This window comes from Maniola jurtina, chromosome 3, assembly GCF_905333055.1.
Source record: "Maniola jurtina chromosome 3, ilManJurt1.1, whole genome shotgun sequence".
Classification (NCBI taxonomy): domain Eukaryota; kingdom Metazoa; phylum Arthropoda; class Insecta; order Lepidoptera; family Nymphalidae; genus Maniola; species Maniola jurtina.
This window is the reverse complement of record NC_060031.1, coordinates 10351455-10366707: the sequence shown is the minus strand read 5'-3', so window position 1 is coordinate 10366707 and position 15253 is coordinate 10351455. Positions and strand designations below refer to the sequence as shown.

The window sequence follows — 15253 nt, the reverse complement described above, 5'->3', positions numbered from 1 at the left end:
TTATCATTAACTATCTAATTAATGTAACACCACCGTTCCAATTAGATATCTTATCTTCTTGTGCCTCACCACTATTGAAGAGTGGCCATCATCTTGTTCGCCAAGCAGAAAAGTTGTGCTACGTTGATTATCGCAGTCCATTCCCGGACGTTTCTAAGGCTGAGATTTATAGAGCGCACTTAGACTTTGCTTAGACTTAAGACAACTGTTAAAAAGAGACAGCGTTATCCTGCTGGCATAAATCTGTCTCGTTTTAACTGAAATTTAAGTCTAAGCAAAGTCAAAGTACGCTCTATGGATTTTAACCTAAGCCACGCCTTTCTTTTTCTACTGACTATTTCTCTCAATTTTGGCAATCATAATGGTCTGAAGGAGACGGTGCCGGTCATGCCCCAGATAACTGACCTTTCTGCGTTTCATGAATTAGATCTAAAGTAAATATACCTTAAGATTTAAAGAACTGTGGGAATTCGTTGGAGATGGCCCGCACGAGCGCCTGGTCGTCCCGGCTTAGATCTCCCTCTTCGCAGAAGATGCGGCGGAAGCAACGCAGCAGGTCTTCGCGTCGGTGCACGTGAGTGCCGTAGTCCGTGTTACGGATTATGCCTTGCAGGATCTTGAGGTATTGTTGGCGAGACTAAAAATCGAAACCATAAATAATTAGTATAAAAAATATATCTTTATAAGAAAGCATCCACATAATTATACCCATATCTGTGTACTACTAGCTTTTCACAACCCAACATTGGATGAAATTTCGTTTTTTCTAGAAAAACGAGAAAAAGGTGATATTACTGATAAGATAACACAAAAACGCTAAAAAATAAAAATAAAAATCTGTATTTGTTAAAGGTTCACGATATATTGCAAATAAAATATCTGACTGACTGAAAACTAGAGAACAATGAAAGTTGGGTAAGTCACTCGGAGTCAACCGCGTCGTAGGTGGGGCAACTTGATTTTTACACGCTTGATTTTTGATTGCGGGTTGGAAAAATAAACCACTAAAACTACAAAATAAGGCAATTTATTTATTAAGGTTATTGGACTGTGTTAAAGTAGTATAATAATAACGCTAAGTATTTGCTAGTATTCTGGTTACAACCTGTATATACAATAGGTTTACCTGCGGCTGCAAAAGTACAAACCACTGCGGTTATCCCTAATTCTGTGTGTTATGAGGTACTTACAATGTCTCCAGGGCCGAGGTCCGCGAGCTGCCTCACAATGATATCAATGGCCACTTTGAGGTCGTTCGTGTAGAAGTGTGCTGCGGTCTTCTTGCGGCTGAACAGATCTGATACCAGCTTAAACACTGAGTGCGGAGGCGCTGGTTCGTGGTCGAAAATGTGCACTGGGTCCTCTGAATAAAAAAGAAAAGCTTTTTAAAACCCATATAAAAAGCGATAAAACGTCGTGGGGCACCTGAAGACTATTCATACTCTGTCTCAGTCACTCATATTATGACAAAATAAGACAGCGAGATAATGGTCCTCTTTTGTGCTCTTTTGCTCAATTGTATTGTCAATAATGCGCGCTGCCCAGCCAATGTGGTGGTTAAATCGCTGTGTTTGTTTCAAATTAGGTCCCGATACCCCGAAAGTGTGTGTGCAGCTTTACCTCAAAAACGTTACCTTTACCTCACAACATCTACCATTTACAAAGGTTTAAATGCTATATTAGGCATTTTTATAACAGATGTTATACACCAGTTAGAAAAAAAGATTAATGATTTTGATACAACATGTGAACAAATTTTCATCAAAGATCTAACCAACCTAATAAAAATCCCTTCAACGTATCAAGGACAGACAGACAGCCTTCAACCTGATAAACACCTATTTCGTGGCGCATACCATTATGCTTACCTTCCCGATTGAACAGCAAAAGAACTTTCTCGCAGAAGGTTTTAGCATTGTCGATAGTTTCGAGAGCATTGAGTAGGAGATTTTCGGCTGGATTCTCGAACTGTAGGTTGTACGCCAGAAGGAGAGTGAGGAAAAGATCTGGAATCTGTTCATCCATGTCCGTTTCTGGCGGGTTCTCAATCAGTTGTAGGAGAAACTGCGCGAACTCTACGCCAAGTTGCTCTGAAAAAGTTTAAAGAAAAGTAATGAAGTGGTAGTGTACAGAAAGCTTTGAGATGTCTTCTCGACCAAAACTCCTTGAAAGACTAAAGTCTTTGAACAGCATGTTGCCAGTGATGATAATATATAGAACCGAGACCTGGTCGCTAACAATGAGCCTTATAAGAAAGCTCAGTCACTTAGTGGGTGATGCAGAGAGCTATGCTTGGAGTCTCTCTAGGTAGGCACGTGATTAAACCAGAAATGAAGAGATCCGTAGGAAAACCAAAGTAACCGATATAGCTCAACGGGTAGCAAAACTGAGGTGGCAATGGGCAGGGCATTTAGTTCGCGTGAGAGTTGTCGCGTATATCCCGAGCTGTTTCAGAAGCATTTATGATTTCCATTAAAAAAATTCATCGCTCACCAAAATGCGTAATCGGCAGCTTGTCACCCATAGACAATACCATAGATAGCAGCAGAGCGGAGTGTGACAATCGACTGACAGCGTGAGGATTGTCGATCATGTCTCGCGCTATTTCTGCTGGAAGCGCAGAGAGGGCCAGGGTTGCCAGCGCTGTCCTTTCCAACCCGCACATTACTCCAAATGCCTACAAACCCAATCACCATCAACCTATCGCCGACTCACTACTGATCACGGGTCTCCTCTCAGAATGAGAAGAGTACGTTTGGACATACAGTCTAACACACTGTCCAACTGTAGATTGGCAGATTTCACACACCTTTGAGAACACTTTGGAGAATACTCAAGCATGCAGGTTTCCGCACAAAGTTTTGCTTCAACGTTAAAGCTAATTATGCTTAAGCCTTTGCATTGCGTACTTTGTACTGTGTGTGAATTTTGTCAAATCCAATGGAATATCAAAGATGTTGCATTGATGAATGCTGGTTATAGATGGCCTTATATTAACACGATTAAGGAGATAGAGCCTTTAACACGATTAAGGAGATAGAGCCTGAAGTTCAATGGCAATGTATATCAAGACTATAATTCATAATCGGCAGATCCATAGTCCTCGCGGTTCTCTGCAGCACCAGTACTGTGTAGTTGGAACCAGCAACACAGTATAGTAATGTCATAGGTACAAAATTCGTAAGTTCTTCTGCTGAGCAAATTCTTACAAAATTTCAGTTCCACTAGAATCAGTTCAACAGAAGTAATCAAAATAAATTGTTTGAAAAGATTTGAATCAAACATGCGAAAATGAAGTTAAAAATTGTTAATAATACCTGCAGTAGGAGTTGCCGGAGCGGCCAGCGTGTCTCCATCTGATAGTACTGCACGAGGGTAGTTACGTACACGTAGCGGTGACTACTTAGAACATGCTGCGATATGTTCACATCTGCATTTGACTGCAATAAACTTTTTTTTTATACATGTTGTAACCAGAACGCTAGCAAAAACGAAGACAGATGACAGTACTGATGATTACTGATAAGGTACCACAAAAAACCTGTATTTTTTAAAAGTTCACAATATATTGCAAACAAAACATCTGACTGACGATAGAGGTCGACGAAAGTTCCATAAATAGGTCATTCGAAGTGAATGCCACGTCATAGGTGGGGCATTCCACCTGTGGAAAGTTCAGACTACAACCAACGAAATAATCCCACAAGATCCTTTATTTTTCTTTTGAGGTATGGGTATATGAGGTACCCTAAAAACATTACACAATTTCATACCATAACAGATATAAGCTCCAACAACTGTGTTTGTATGTCGTGCGCGTCGTCGTGCAGCGCCCAGCCTCGCTGCTGCGCGTCGTTCGCCGCTTTGGACAGTACATTGAGCGCTGTCATCATGCGCAAGGCGTCCGGAGCGGCGTCAATGGCGTTCTTAGGACATGTGATGTTGCTATTGGCTTCACGCAGAAGCGCGTCGATTATAGACCTCGCTGCTCCTCCAGGGAGAAATTCCTGGTCAGAGTAAAAGGTTCCTATTCGTTTGTAAACTTATCAGTTATCTCTTAACTAAACTAAATTAAAAGGTTTATTTATAACTTAAAATTTTAAGAACCCCCACACAAAAGCCTCTATAATAAAACTAGAAAAGAGTTAATAACTTTCAAACGGCTGAACCGATTTTCTTCGATTATAGCTAATAACACTCGATCAAGCCACCTTTCAAACAAAAAAAAAAAACTAAATTAAAATCGGTTCATTAATTTAGGAGCTATGATGCCACAGACAGATACACACGTCAAACTTATAACACCCCTCTTTTTGGGTTGGGGGTTAAAAAGTAGTCCCATTCATTTTAGAATGTTGCCTGCAAAATAGTTTAGCACTTCTTTAGACATGTCAGTTTTGTTTAAGGATGTGTGGTGAACAGAATATGCACTATTGGTGGTAACAGTGCAGACTCACTTGGTCATATGACCTGAAAACAACAGACGAAAACGTTTAAGTGCGGAAACCAGCCCAGAGAGAAGAAAGAAAGAAAAAGTGACCCGAGAAATAGAACTACGGGCTCTGTTGACATCACTCACATACTCTTATCTCTTATGAGAGAATCTATGCGATAGAAAGAGTGGTTTTTATTAAATACTTGTCTGCAGTGCTGTCCGAGCTAAATTGCATTTTATTGTGTTGTAACAAGAGTTGCTATTTATTTAAATGTATTTGTTGAGTGATACTTCTGTAGGTGGATGGTAGTGGTATTTGGTTGGTATTAATTTTGTTTGTTTGTCCGGCTCATTAAATAATTTGTTTGATAAACTCATGGATACTTACTCTTAATGAAATCAAAACTGTTTCAACAGCAACTTTGGACATTTCATGGCTGAGTTGTGTTTCCTTGCGCACAGCTTGAACAATCTCATATATGGCATTGGGCTTGATGCTCTCACTACTATCTTGACTGTTATCATCTTGATTGTCAGTATCCGATGAGAGCTGGTTAGAAGGGGATTTGGCACTGGTTGTCTTTTTCTCTTCATCACTATCTATAAACAGAATAGCAATTAATATAAATTAATCAAGTTGTGAAAAAAACATTACTACAAAATACCGTCTCTATTTATCAAGTTGAAAAAAAATGTGATAAAAATTTGTAACTTGGGTAAAAATAAATCTATTAAAACAATTCACATATAAAAATCTGGCCAGGCATTTTAAATAGATAAAAATATTTTTTATTCAATTAAACTTTTGCAAGTCCTTTTGAATTGTCTAATGCTGCTGGTTCAAATGCTATTAAATAGACTGATGAACACATAACACTCCTTTGCATCCAAAGTCTTAAATTGTAACCTAGGGTTAAACGATAATATTATGTAAATAAACCATAAATCTGTAAAATATCTGTTAAAAATTAATACACATATGCATTACGTATCTATTCAAAGTCGAAAGGTCATAACAAAATATAATAATGTATAAACACACTGTGACAAAAGTCACTTACCTTTAGTAACTGTACTGTTCACAGACTTAGATGGCGATGAGCAGGACTGCCGCTCTTCAGAAATATGCTGTTGTGAAACCACAGGCCTTAAATCAAAGCACGGTGACACCCCATTGGGAGGAGTGTTCTCATCCAAATGGAGTGGTGGTTTCGGAGCTGCCTGTTTCTTACTCGGGGGCTTCACTAAAACTTGAAGTTGCTTTTTTTTCTCATTCAATTTTGTCAACAGCTCTTGTTTTTGGGTTGTCATTGCATTACACTCATTCAAACTCTTGATACAATCATTGATAAATGCTAAGAAGAAGTCTGGCTCAACCTACAACCAAAATATTATATAGAATGATTTCATTCAGAAGCACAGTATAACAAATATACAGTTCAGCTAAGCTTATAAATTATGCAAATACAACATAATAAATGCTCTTAAGTAAACATTTTAATACACACTCATCTCAGCCTGCACATAAATTCAAGTAATTTAGTTGGATGTCCAGCAGTATGGTGAGCCCAAACATGTTTGTTTCTGAACTGTATTATAGCTAAGCTGAGTTTTAGTGTGTGTTAATTGGTCTAATAAAGAGTTACCTTGACTGTAGCTACATAATTGGATGGCACAAATCCTACGTGACCTTTTCTATTAACAACATGCCACCAGTTTCTTTGCTTCGTGTTTGTCTGTTGCAGAAAGAAGAATTCACCTTCGGAAAAACTCAAGGTTTTAGCCAACGTTGCCTCAAACTCATAAAGTGCTGTGAGCATTTCCAACTCATCTGAAATTTGTTTTAAATACTTATTTACTTTCTTTAAATATATATTTTGTACATTGGTTTTGCAATCTCTAATTAATAATATTAAAAAAAAACACTTGTATGTTTGTATTCGCTTATAACATCTTAATTACACACATGGTTGCAATTTGGTGTCACAATCATTTGAGCAGGGGTCTCTATATATTTTAGCCTAAGGGCCACACTGATTTCTTCACTAGTCCAAAGGCCCCAGATCTGTATAAGAAACATTTGATTGCCTAATGTTTTGTGTGACTTCCCTACATATTAATGTAATATAGTCATAATAAACTATCACAGGTCAGGTATAGTCATAATAAACTATCAGGCATTTTCAGCTCGCTGTTTTGGGTCAGTTTTAGCCCACAGGCCTTAGTTAGAGACCCCTGATATAACGCACTCCACGCATTATTATCCCAAGAAAACTCCTATGAATATCTGATACATACGAAGGGTTTACAACCCTCAGCAATAAGCAATACGCTGCAGAGAGATTAAAAACCTTACACTTACCCATACTTAGCAGACTGTCGCCCATCGTGAATATTACTTTTCCAATAGATAAAATTAACCTATTTTTGTAAACACAAGCACACTTTAGTATAAAATGTTGTAGCTTTTTTTCCAGATCATTTAAATATGTACCAATTAAACAAATTTCAATTTAACAACTACTTAGGGCAAGTCAAGTGCCGACTGCCGACATTAAAAGTCAACATAATTAAAACATTAGTGCAAATGTAGTCTTTAAACAAATTGCAAAAGGTTATATGTAAAACAATTTATGCAGTGTTTTTTTTTACCATTTAAACTAATTGATTTTGTATAATAAAGCTGAAGCTGAAATCTAAACCCTCTGAAAAATGAGTAATTATGAATTTCATATTTTTATGACACTGACAGCAATCAGTCATCAGTGCTGCCAACTGGTTTCCAAGAAAAATACGCTAAACCGTTGACAATTTAACGACAGCGATAATGTTGCCATGATAAAGAACTTGCTTTATGAACAAAGCTTAATGGACGCACGGGGAATCAAGTAAACAATACAATAAGATAGGTACTTACATAATTTTAATGGATATAATATTTACTATAATTAATTAATACAATTTCATTTTAACTAGTTACAGCTACTTTTTCATGTTAGGTTTCATGTACCATAAAAATCGGGTCAATGTTGAAACCGTTGAAACCTGGTTGAAACCTCTTAAGCATTACGCCGATTGTATCCAGGATGAGTTCTTCCGGTATCATGACTACGGCTAGATTTTGAACTACTTCCTCTGGACCGCCTAGCACTTGGTGAATCTACACTCCGGGCGTACCTTCTGTTTGGGTACACTTTTACATCATCGATATAAGGGGGCAGCACGGGATTATCACCACTGGTAGGCGCTCGAGGATGATTGCTGTCTTGATTTAGCCACAACGGTTCTTGATCACTCACGTCCCGAACTCTTCGAATGATGTATCTTCGTGGAGGAGGTCTATACGTCAGACGAATAAAGCGCTGACTTAAGGCATAGTCGATACACACCAGTAACAATAAAACTGATATTAATTTAAGCATTTTTACGTCTTGTCTCCAGTCGTCTGCTGTGAATGATGCTATTAAATACCGAGATGGAGATTTATATATCATTTGTTAGGGAAAACATACTTACTATTTATCTTATAGGACCTACCTACCTGTCTACCTATCTATGACTAATTTTATTGATGTGTGTTTTATAAAGGGGACTTTAGTTTGGTTATCTTGGAACGTAAATAATGTAAAAAGTATACCTACATTGAGTAAGTATGGCAGGGTAGGAGTTTCTGTTAAGGCTTGGATAGACTCTACGTCACGACAACAGCACGGCCGCGGCAGTACGTCACACAAAAGGTGTGTTCTTATATTTAATAAAACTGTATAGGTACCTGGAATGTGTGTGCGTGTGTGTCGTTTAGCTTTTCACGATTCATCTATTTAACCTTTTTGATGGGTACAGAGAGAGATAGTTTGCATCCCTAAGTAAGTAAGGATATACTTTTTGTTCCGGAAAATCAAAGAATTTCTACGGGATTCTCAAGAACTTACTCGTAAATCCACGTGGATGAAGTCGCCGGCATCATAAGTACTTATTTAGTACAAAGATAACTTTGATTCTGGAGACGGGCATAGGCTACTTTTATCCCGGAAAATCAAAGAGGGATTAAATTATAGTATTTAGTTAGGTACACAGGATTTTCAAAACCTAAATCCACGCAGACGACGCGGATCTTGGCATTCTTCCAGTAGGTAGGTTTTAATAGAAATCGTCATTATAGAGAATTTTCATGCGTTGGATATGGTGGATATGGTTGGATATGTTTTGACGTTCCGTCGCGTGTTGTGTGATGTGTCTGTCGCCTATAATACTACTCGTAAGTAGATTATGCAATTATGATTTGCAAACACTAAGTAATTCTCATTTTTCTTTGATCACGGTTCTTACCCGTAAGTAAGTAGGTAAGTAGATTTATGTAAATATACATACGGAAAAAGTTGTGAGATATTACAAAGGTAGGTTACAAAATATTTGTGTTCTCGGAGCTCTGTTTGATCCTAATTGATAACCCAGTTTTGACGGTGTCGTTGCGATTAGCCTCAAAGAAAGTGTACCGGGTAGCTATGCGTACTTACACTGGACTACGATGATGCCCGCAGCTTCGCCTGCGTATATTGGTCAGATCCCCTGCAGCATCAGGATTGACGAGTAGGAATCCAAATTTTTTATGGAACAATGTCGCAAAGTTTCTTAATCGATTAAAAAAAAAGCAAATCGGTTCAGAAATCTCCGAGATATCAGTGTTAGGTAGAAAAACACAACTCAATTTTTCAGAGTCCTCCATTTGTTACTTATTGGCCTCTACTTGTCTGTGAAAGTCCTCTCAAAACAGGTTTAGCCAATCCGAAGATTAGCCCGTTCAAACAGATAGACACTTCAATTTTATTTGTTAGTATGTATATAGATGGTTAAAAATACTAATTTTAATTTTTTTTTAATTTTTTTATTTTCAACAAAAAAAGATTACAATATTGGTTTTTTTAAGCGCTTGACGGCTTGTCTGAGCACTGCACATTCCTCTATCATCAGCTTATATGTGGGTAAAAATACTAATATACTAATATTTTAAGATATTGGCGATAAAGGTTGCTGGCGAGGGAATGGACGTACGGGTCCTACGGTAGGACGAGGTTTAGGCCATCCAGGCCTTTGAGTAAATTCAACATCTCTAGCATTTCGACGATTATATCCGGGATGAGTCCGCCCAGTATCGTGATTGCCGGTAGATCTTGATCCACCACCTGACCGGCGGGCGCTCGGAGAGTCCACGCTTCGAGCGTATCTTTGGTTTGGGTCTAGTTTTACATCATCGATGATGGTTGGTAGAACTGGGTGGTCACCGGATGCAGGTGCTCGGGGAATGTCACCTTGGTACAGCCACAATGGTTGATCATTGACGTCACGTGCGTATCTTCTATTTGGGTCCAGTTTTACATCATCGATGGTTGTTGGTAGTACTGGGTGGTCACCGGATGCAGGTGCTCGTGGAATGTCACCTTGGTATAGCCATAGTGGTTGATCACTGACGTCACGAACGGTCCGTATGATCACTGGTCGTCGCGGAGGAGGCCTATACGTTGGATGTATGAAGCGCTGGCCGAATGCGTCAGCGACTAGAGTTGCTAGTACCAAGACTGATAATATTTTAATCATCTTCACTTATGTTGAGATAACTTCTACTTAGTAAATGATGGGCATTACTAACTTCTTGGATGTTTTATACAAATTGACTTTTAAGGAAAATTATCAAGGGTCTTCCCCTTAAAGATGTTAGTAAGTAAAAAGGAAAGAACATTTTATTTCTCTAAATAGTTTCATATATACAGCAACAACAGGTAGGTAAGTATTATAAAAATTTAACGATAATCATTCAAGCGAAAGTACGGTCTACCTATGTACCCAGTAATAAAACAAATTTTAATTGACGTGATCTTTGATTAGCAAGGTCAATTAACAAATGATAAGTAGGTATCGGGTTCTTCCCTCTTTACGTTTTACAAAGTGAAGTCCCTCATTTATGGCTCATTTACAAAATGCTGTTTCACATTCACAAAATTCTGTTGAATGTCTTCACTAAATTAAAGAACTGCCCAAGTGCGAGTCAAATTCGCGCACTTAAGGTTCCATACGTTGGAGACCAGCCAATTTACTTAGTTTGAAGATTGTGTATGATTGAATTAGCACTAATCAAATACTGCGAAAAATATGTTCTGTTAATTTTTAAGTTTAGTGCAGTATAAAGAAGAATGCTTCAGACCATATAGATTCATCTGCATGCATGAATGTTCTGTACGAAGCCATTTGTTTTCCTAAAAAGTATCCTTTCCGAACTAGCGTTCAAACCAAGATAAGCTTTGTCTATGAGTATCAAGCTCAGTTTAACAGGGCTCTCTCCGTCACTCGCTTCATACAATCGTAGTTCCAATTTCATTTGAATACTAAGCAACCAAAGTCCATGAAATTTTGCAGACATATTCTAGAAACTAATATCTGTGTCTGTGGTGTTTTAGATTTTACTAAAAATATGTAGTTTTAAAATTACAGGGGCTCAAAGATTTGTATGTAAATTTTTACGACCGCGTAACTTTGAAACCGAATATTTTAACAGAAATCTGGAAAACATAGATATTAGTTTCTAGAATATGTCTGCAAAATTTCATGGACTTTGGTTGCTTAATATTCAAATGAAATTGGAACTACGTTTGTATGAAGCGAGTGACGGAGAGACCCCTCAGGGCCGTGAATAGGTACCTAATAGATAGACAAGACAGACTTTAATATAAAATAATTTTTAAATATAAGGTTTTCTCTTTTCTCTTATGAATTATGTGTTTATAACTCAAGACCACAAAATAATTATGCCACAAATTATTATATAGCCGTTTATCGTTGTGAAAACACCTTAAGTTTTTGTCAAGATACGGCAAGTATAAAAGTTCAACACGATTCTACAGACGGGTCACTTACAGAATATTCACAGGGACTTATAGACGACAATCATGTTCAAATTAACATCCATTTTAGTTTTGGTTGTATTGGTCACTGACAGCATTGGTCAGTATATCATATTTCCAACGTACCGACCCTCATCAGATCCAGTAATCATCTTGCCGACGTATATACCTCCTCCACAAGAGCCTATCATTCGAACTGCTCGCGACGCTCCTGCTCAAGAATCACCACTTCGGCCCTCTATGATCGATGATGTAAGACTTGATCCGGACAGAAGATATGCTCGAAGTGTTAGCCCGAGTTCCAGCGGATCAGGTGACCGTCGAATGAAAAGAGATATATATGATCCATTTATACCACGACCATCACCCTTCCCCTATCCAATACCGAGTGGACCATTCAATCCTAACCCTCCAACGCGGCCTTTCCCCATTTATGCAAAGTATTAAGCATTTAGATACCATGCATATCAATACTTATCTGTACTCGAACTAAGTACATGTGATAAATTATATGAAAGTATTGAGCTTGAAAAACATACACATTTTAGAACTAAGTACCTATCTGTTTTTGACTTCGAACGAATTAATGTAATATGAATGCACTTATGAAACAAATGTACCTATCTACTCATAGTATTTATTTTAATAAAGCTATTTATGAGATGTTTTCGTTTTATTTGTACTTTTGGTATTAGAACAGGAACAAAATATGAATAGGAAATAAAATATATATCTATTGATAAAATAATATAAAAAAAACAAAATTCACGACGCGACGGTCAATTTCTTTTTTATTAATTTACTTGACTTTGATGATGCCCGGAACTTAAGCCGCGTAGATTTGAGGTTTTTTTTTAAAAATCCCGTAGGAATTCTCCCTATCTCTCAGTATACCTATCTGTATACGGGATCTCTATCACCAATACGTACCTAGACGGTGCCTGTGACTTGGTTAACGTGAATTTAGGTTTTTGAAAATCCCGTAGAAACTCGTTGATTTTCCGCGTCAAAAAGTAGCCTATGTCCTTGAACCCGTCCAAGCTATCTCAAACCAAAAGTCATAATCGGAAAAGTGATGGGCCGTGAAAAGCTAGCAGAAGGACAGACAGACATACTTTCGCATTTATAATATTAGTCAATATTAGTATGATTAATAAGGATTTAATATCGTATAATGTTAGTAAGGAAGAATCAACCTGTTCGGAACGCAGGTTCCTGAGAAGAGCCGGTAAGAAACTTGATGCCAAAGCGCCAACATAAAGTACCTAAGTACTAATTCTTCATCGAAGTGCCAAAGTCAACAACAAGCGACATTCACAATGTGATTCGCTACAAATGGAAATATTTTGCGGCTTTGAGCATCATCATCACCTCAACCAGAGGCGAACTAGCAATCTCCTCACTCATCATTTACATATTACGTACTAGAGGATGCCCGCGGCTTCGCCCGCCTGGATTTCGGTTTTTTAATCCCGCAGGAACTCTTTGATTTTCCGGGATAAAAAGTAGCCTATGTCCTTCCCCGGGATGTAGCCCATGTCTGTACCAAATTATCATCAAAATCGGTTCAGCGGTTGGGCCGTGAAAACGTAGCAGACAGACAGACAGACACACTTTTAGCATTTATAATATTAGTAATAGTAGGGATGATATTTTTTCCATATAATATGAAGACGTAATACTCTATGCTTTAGCGCTAGGCACTGAAATTTTGTCATTTTATGTCCACATAGGTAGATATAATATTTTTTGCGACGCTTCTAATATCTGGCCATCCTAAGCCCGGGCCAGTTGACCTTATAGGAAATCCACCTTAATCTCAAACTTCTCAACCCATCGCCGGCCTACTACTGATCACATTATTGCCGTCCTTTGTAGGCATTATTATTTGGTAATTTATATATTAATTACTAGCGACCCGCCCCGGCTTCGCACGGGTGGACATTTTTTAAATTTTTTTTTTCTATTTTCCGGGATAAAATATAGCCTATACGGATTCGGAAGAATCCCTCTAAGTAATGGTAAAAGAAATTTTGAAATCGGTCCAGTAGTTTTTGAGCCTATTCAATACAAACATACAAAAATACAAAGGTTTCCTCTTTATAATATTAGTATAGATTAATTACTAGCTATTCAAAGGGCCAGTATCTTCGGAACCTTGCCTAAAGGGACTTCTTTTAATAATAGGTATATTTTAGTTATTATATTATATTTATAAAGGTTTTTAGTTTTAGGTTCATTGTTTTAATAAATTCTACTCTACCAATAATAAATATTCCTACCATTAAAAAAAAGCTAATAAAATTAATCGTAAAACATACACAAAAATCAGCATTCAGCCTTTATCTGTGTGAATTTATTATGATTCCTTTCTTTTTGGATTGTCCATGTCATTCATGAATCACGTACCTAATGCCAATGCGATATTATATTGATAACTATTTGAGTAAAATAAATGAATAAATTATTTATATATAATACTTTTATTATACATCACAAAATAAGTACAGAAAATACACAAACAATTTGGCGGGCTTATCGCTAGCAAGCGATCTCGTCCAGGCAAGCAAAATGGTGCAAAGGAAATAGTTGAAGATATTATACTGTGTTTGTACTAACATAGAGATGTAGGATAAATTTATAAATGTATGTACCTACCTGTGAGACGGGGATTCACAGTGGATAAGCGACTAATAATATCAGGTCACGTCCAAAGGTTATCGAAAGTATCACATGAGTAGAGTCAACTACTATATACCTACATAGTATAGTAATCTCTAAGCTGTAAACAAAGCAGATAAAGAGATCACTTCAGGTAATTACCCTTTTACTCTCAAGTTATATTAACAGCATTTTGCATTACAAGTAAATAATATATAAGACATAAGAACAAGCGTTAGGTTCAGTACACAACTGTAAACGCTTCCAAAATGTTGAGAACAACGTCTTTGGTATTATTTTTGGGAGCTATTCTCATTCCATTATTTTCCTGTGAACCTAGTAAGTTGAAACAAAAACGTGATATTTCTCTCCCCGGATTATCTAAGCCTACCCATCGTGATGTTACAATTCCTAACTGGAATCCACACGTGAAAACCAACCCATGGCAATCATTAGGAGGCAAAAGACGAAACAGGAGAAATGTGGAGACACTAGCTAGCCAGGAAAGTCTTTTTCGTAACCCAAGAAGCGTGGAGACCCTAGCTAGCCAGGAAAGTTTTTATCGAAGTCCAAGAAGTGTGGAGACACTAGCTAGCCAGGAAAGTCTTTTTCGTAGCCCAAGAAGTGTAGAGCTAGCTAGCCAAGAGAGTTTTTACCGTAACCCAAGAAGTGTGGAGACAATAGCTAGCCAGGAGAGCCTATTCCGTAGCCCAAGAAGTGTGGAGACACTAGCTAGCCAGGAGAGCCTATTCCGTAGCCCAAGAAGTGTGGAGACATTAGCTAGCCAGGAGAGTTTTTATCGTAGCCCAAGAAGTGTAGAGGCACTAGCTAGCCAGGAGAGCTTCTATCGCAGACCAAGAAGTGTGGAGGCACTAGATAGCCGTAGCCGGGAGAGAGTGTAGAAAAACTGTTTAGCAACCGGACGTGTACTGTAGATAATATTATATTATGAAGTCGTAATCTAGTCTGTAATATACCTATCAGAATCATATGAAGCCAAACAAATTCTTATTGTATTTAATTAAAATGACGTGGCCTAGAAAATGTTGTTTCTTTTTAATTGATAAAGATTGTTTTTTTTATTGATAAACGGGCATTTTAGTATGGGAACCATACAACCTACGGCGCCGGACAAAATTAACAGTTTCAAATGTGCCTCTCTCAATGCGTTGTTGTGGGCCATGGGAATACCAAAAAATTGAAATATTTTTAATACAATGAAACAAAAAATATTGATTCACTTTTTCCCCCATCAATTTTA

At 37.7% G+C, this 15253-nt stretch overlaps 3 protein-coding genes across 3 annotated transcripts; 1 reads left to right on the top strand and 2 right to left on the bottom strand.

The window, feature by feature from the left end:
• Window positions 1–91: 91 nt before the first annotated feature.
• On the bottom strand, window positions 92–7167 carry LOC123881084 (NCK-interacting protein with SH3 domain). Its single transcript, XM_045929642.1, has 12 exons — window positions 7088–7167; window positions 6798–6856; window positions 6082–6266; window positions 5497–5812; window positions 4824–5035; window positions 3774–4007; window positions 3318–3440; window positions 2494–2677; window positions 1869–2090; window positions 1191–1363; window positions 307–637; window positions 92–153 (listed from the first exon to the last, which is right to left on the bottom strand). Exons 2-11 carry the CDS (start codon window positions 6820–6822, stop codon window positions 446–448), a joined length of 1866 nt encoding a protein of 621 aa, XP_045785598.1. The 5' UTR covers window positions 6823–6856; window positions 7088–7167; the 3' UTR covers window positions 92–153; window positions 307–445.
• A 174-nt stretch (window positions 7168–7341) lies between these two features.
• LOC123879087 lies at window positions 7342–10089 on the bottom strand. Its single transcript, XM_045926625.1, has 2 exons — window positions 9446–10089; window positions 7342–7920 (listed from the first exon to the last, which is right to left on the bottom strand). Exons 1-2 carry the CDS (start codon window positions 10028–10030, stop codon window positions 7495–7497), a joined length of 1011 nt encoding a protein of 336 aa, XP_045782581.1. The 5' UTR covers window positions 10031–10089; the 3' UTR covers window positions 7342–7494.
• Window positions 10090–11315: 1226 nt separating this feature from the next.
• LOC123881087 (lebocin-1/2-like) lies at window positions 11316–11994 on the top strand. Its single transcript, XM_045929656.1, has one exon. It carries the CDS (start codon window positions 11377–11379, stop codon window positions 11776–11778), a length of 402 nt encoding a protein of 133 aa, XP_045785612.1. The 5' UTR covers window positions 11316–11376; the 3' UTR covers window positions 11779–11994.
• The last annotated feature ends 3259 nt before the right edge of the window (window positions 11995–15253 follow it).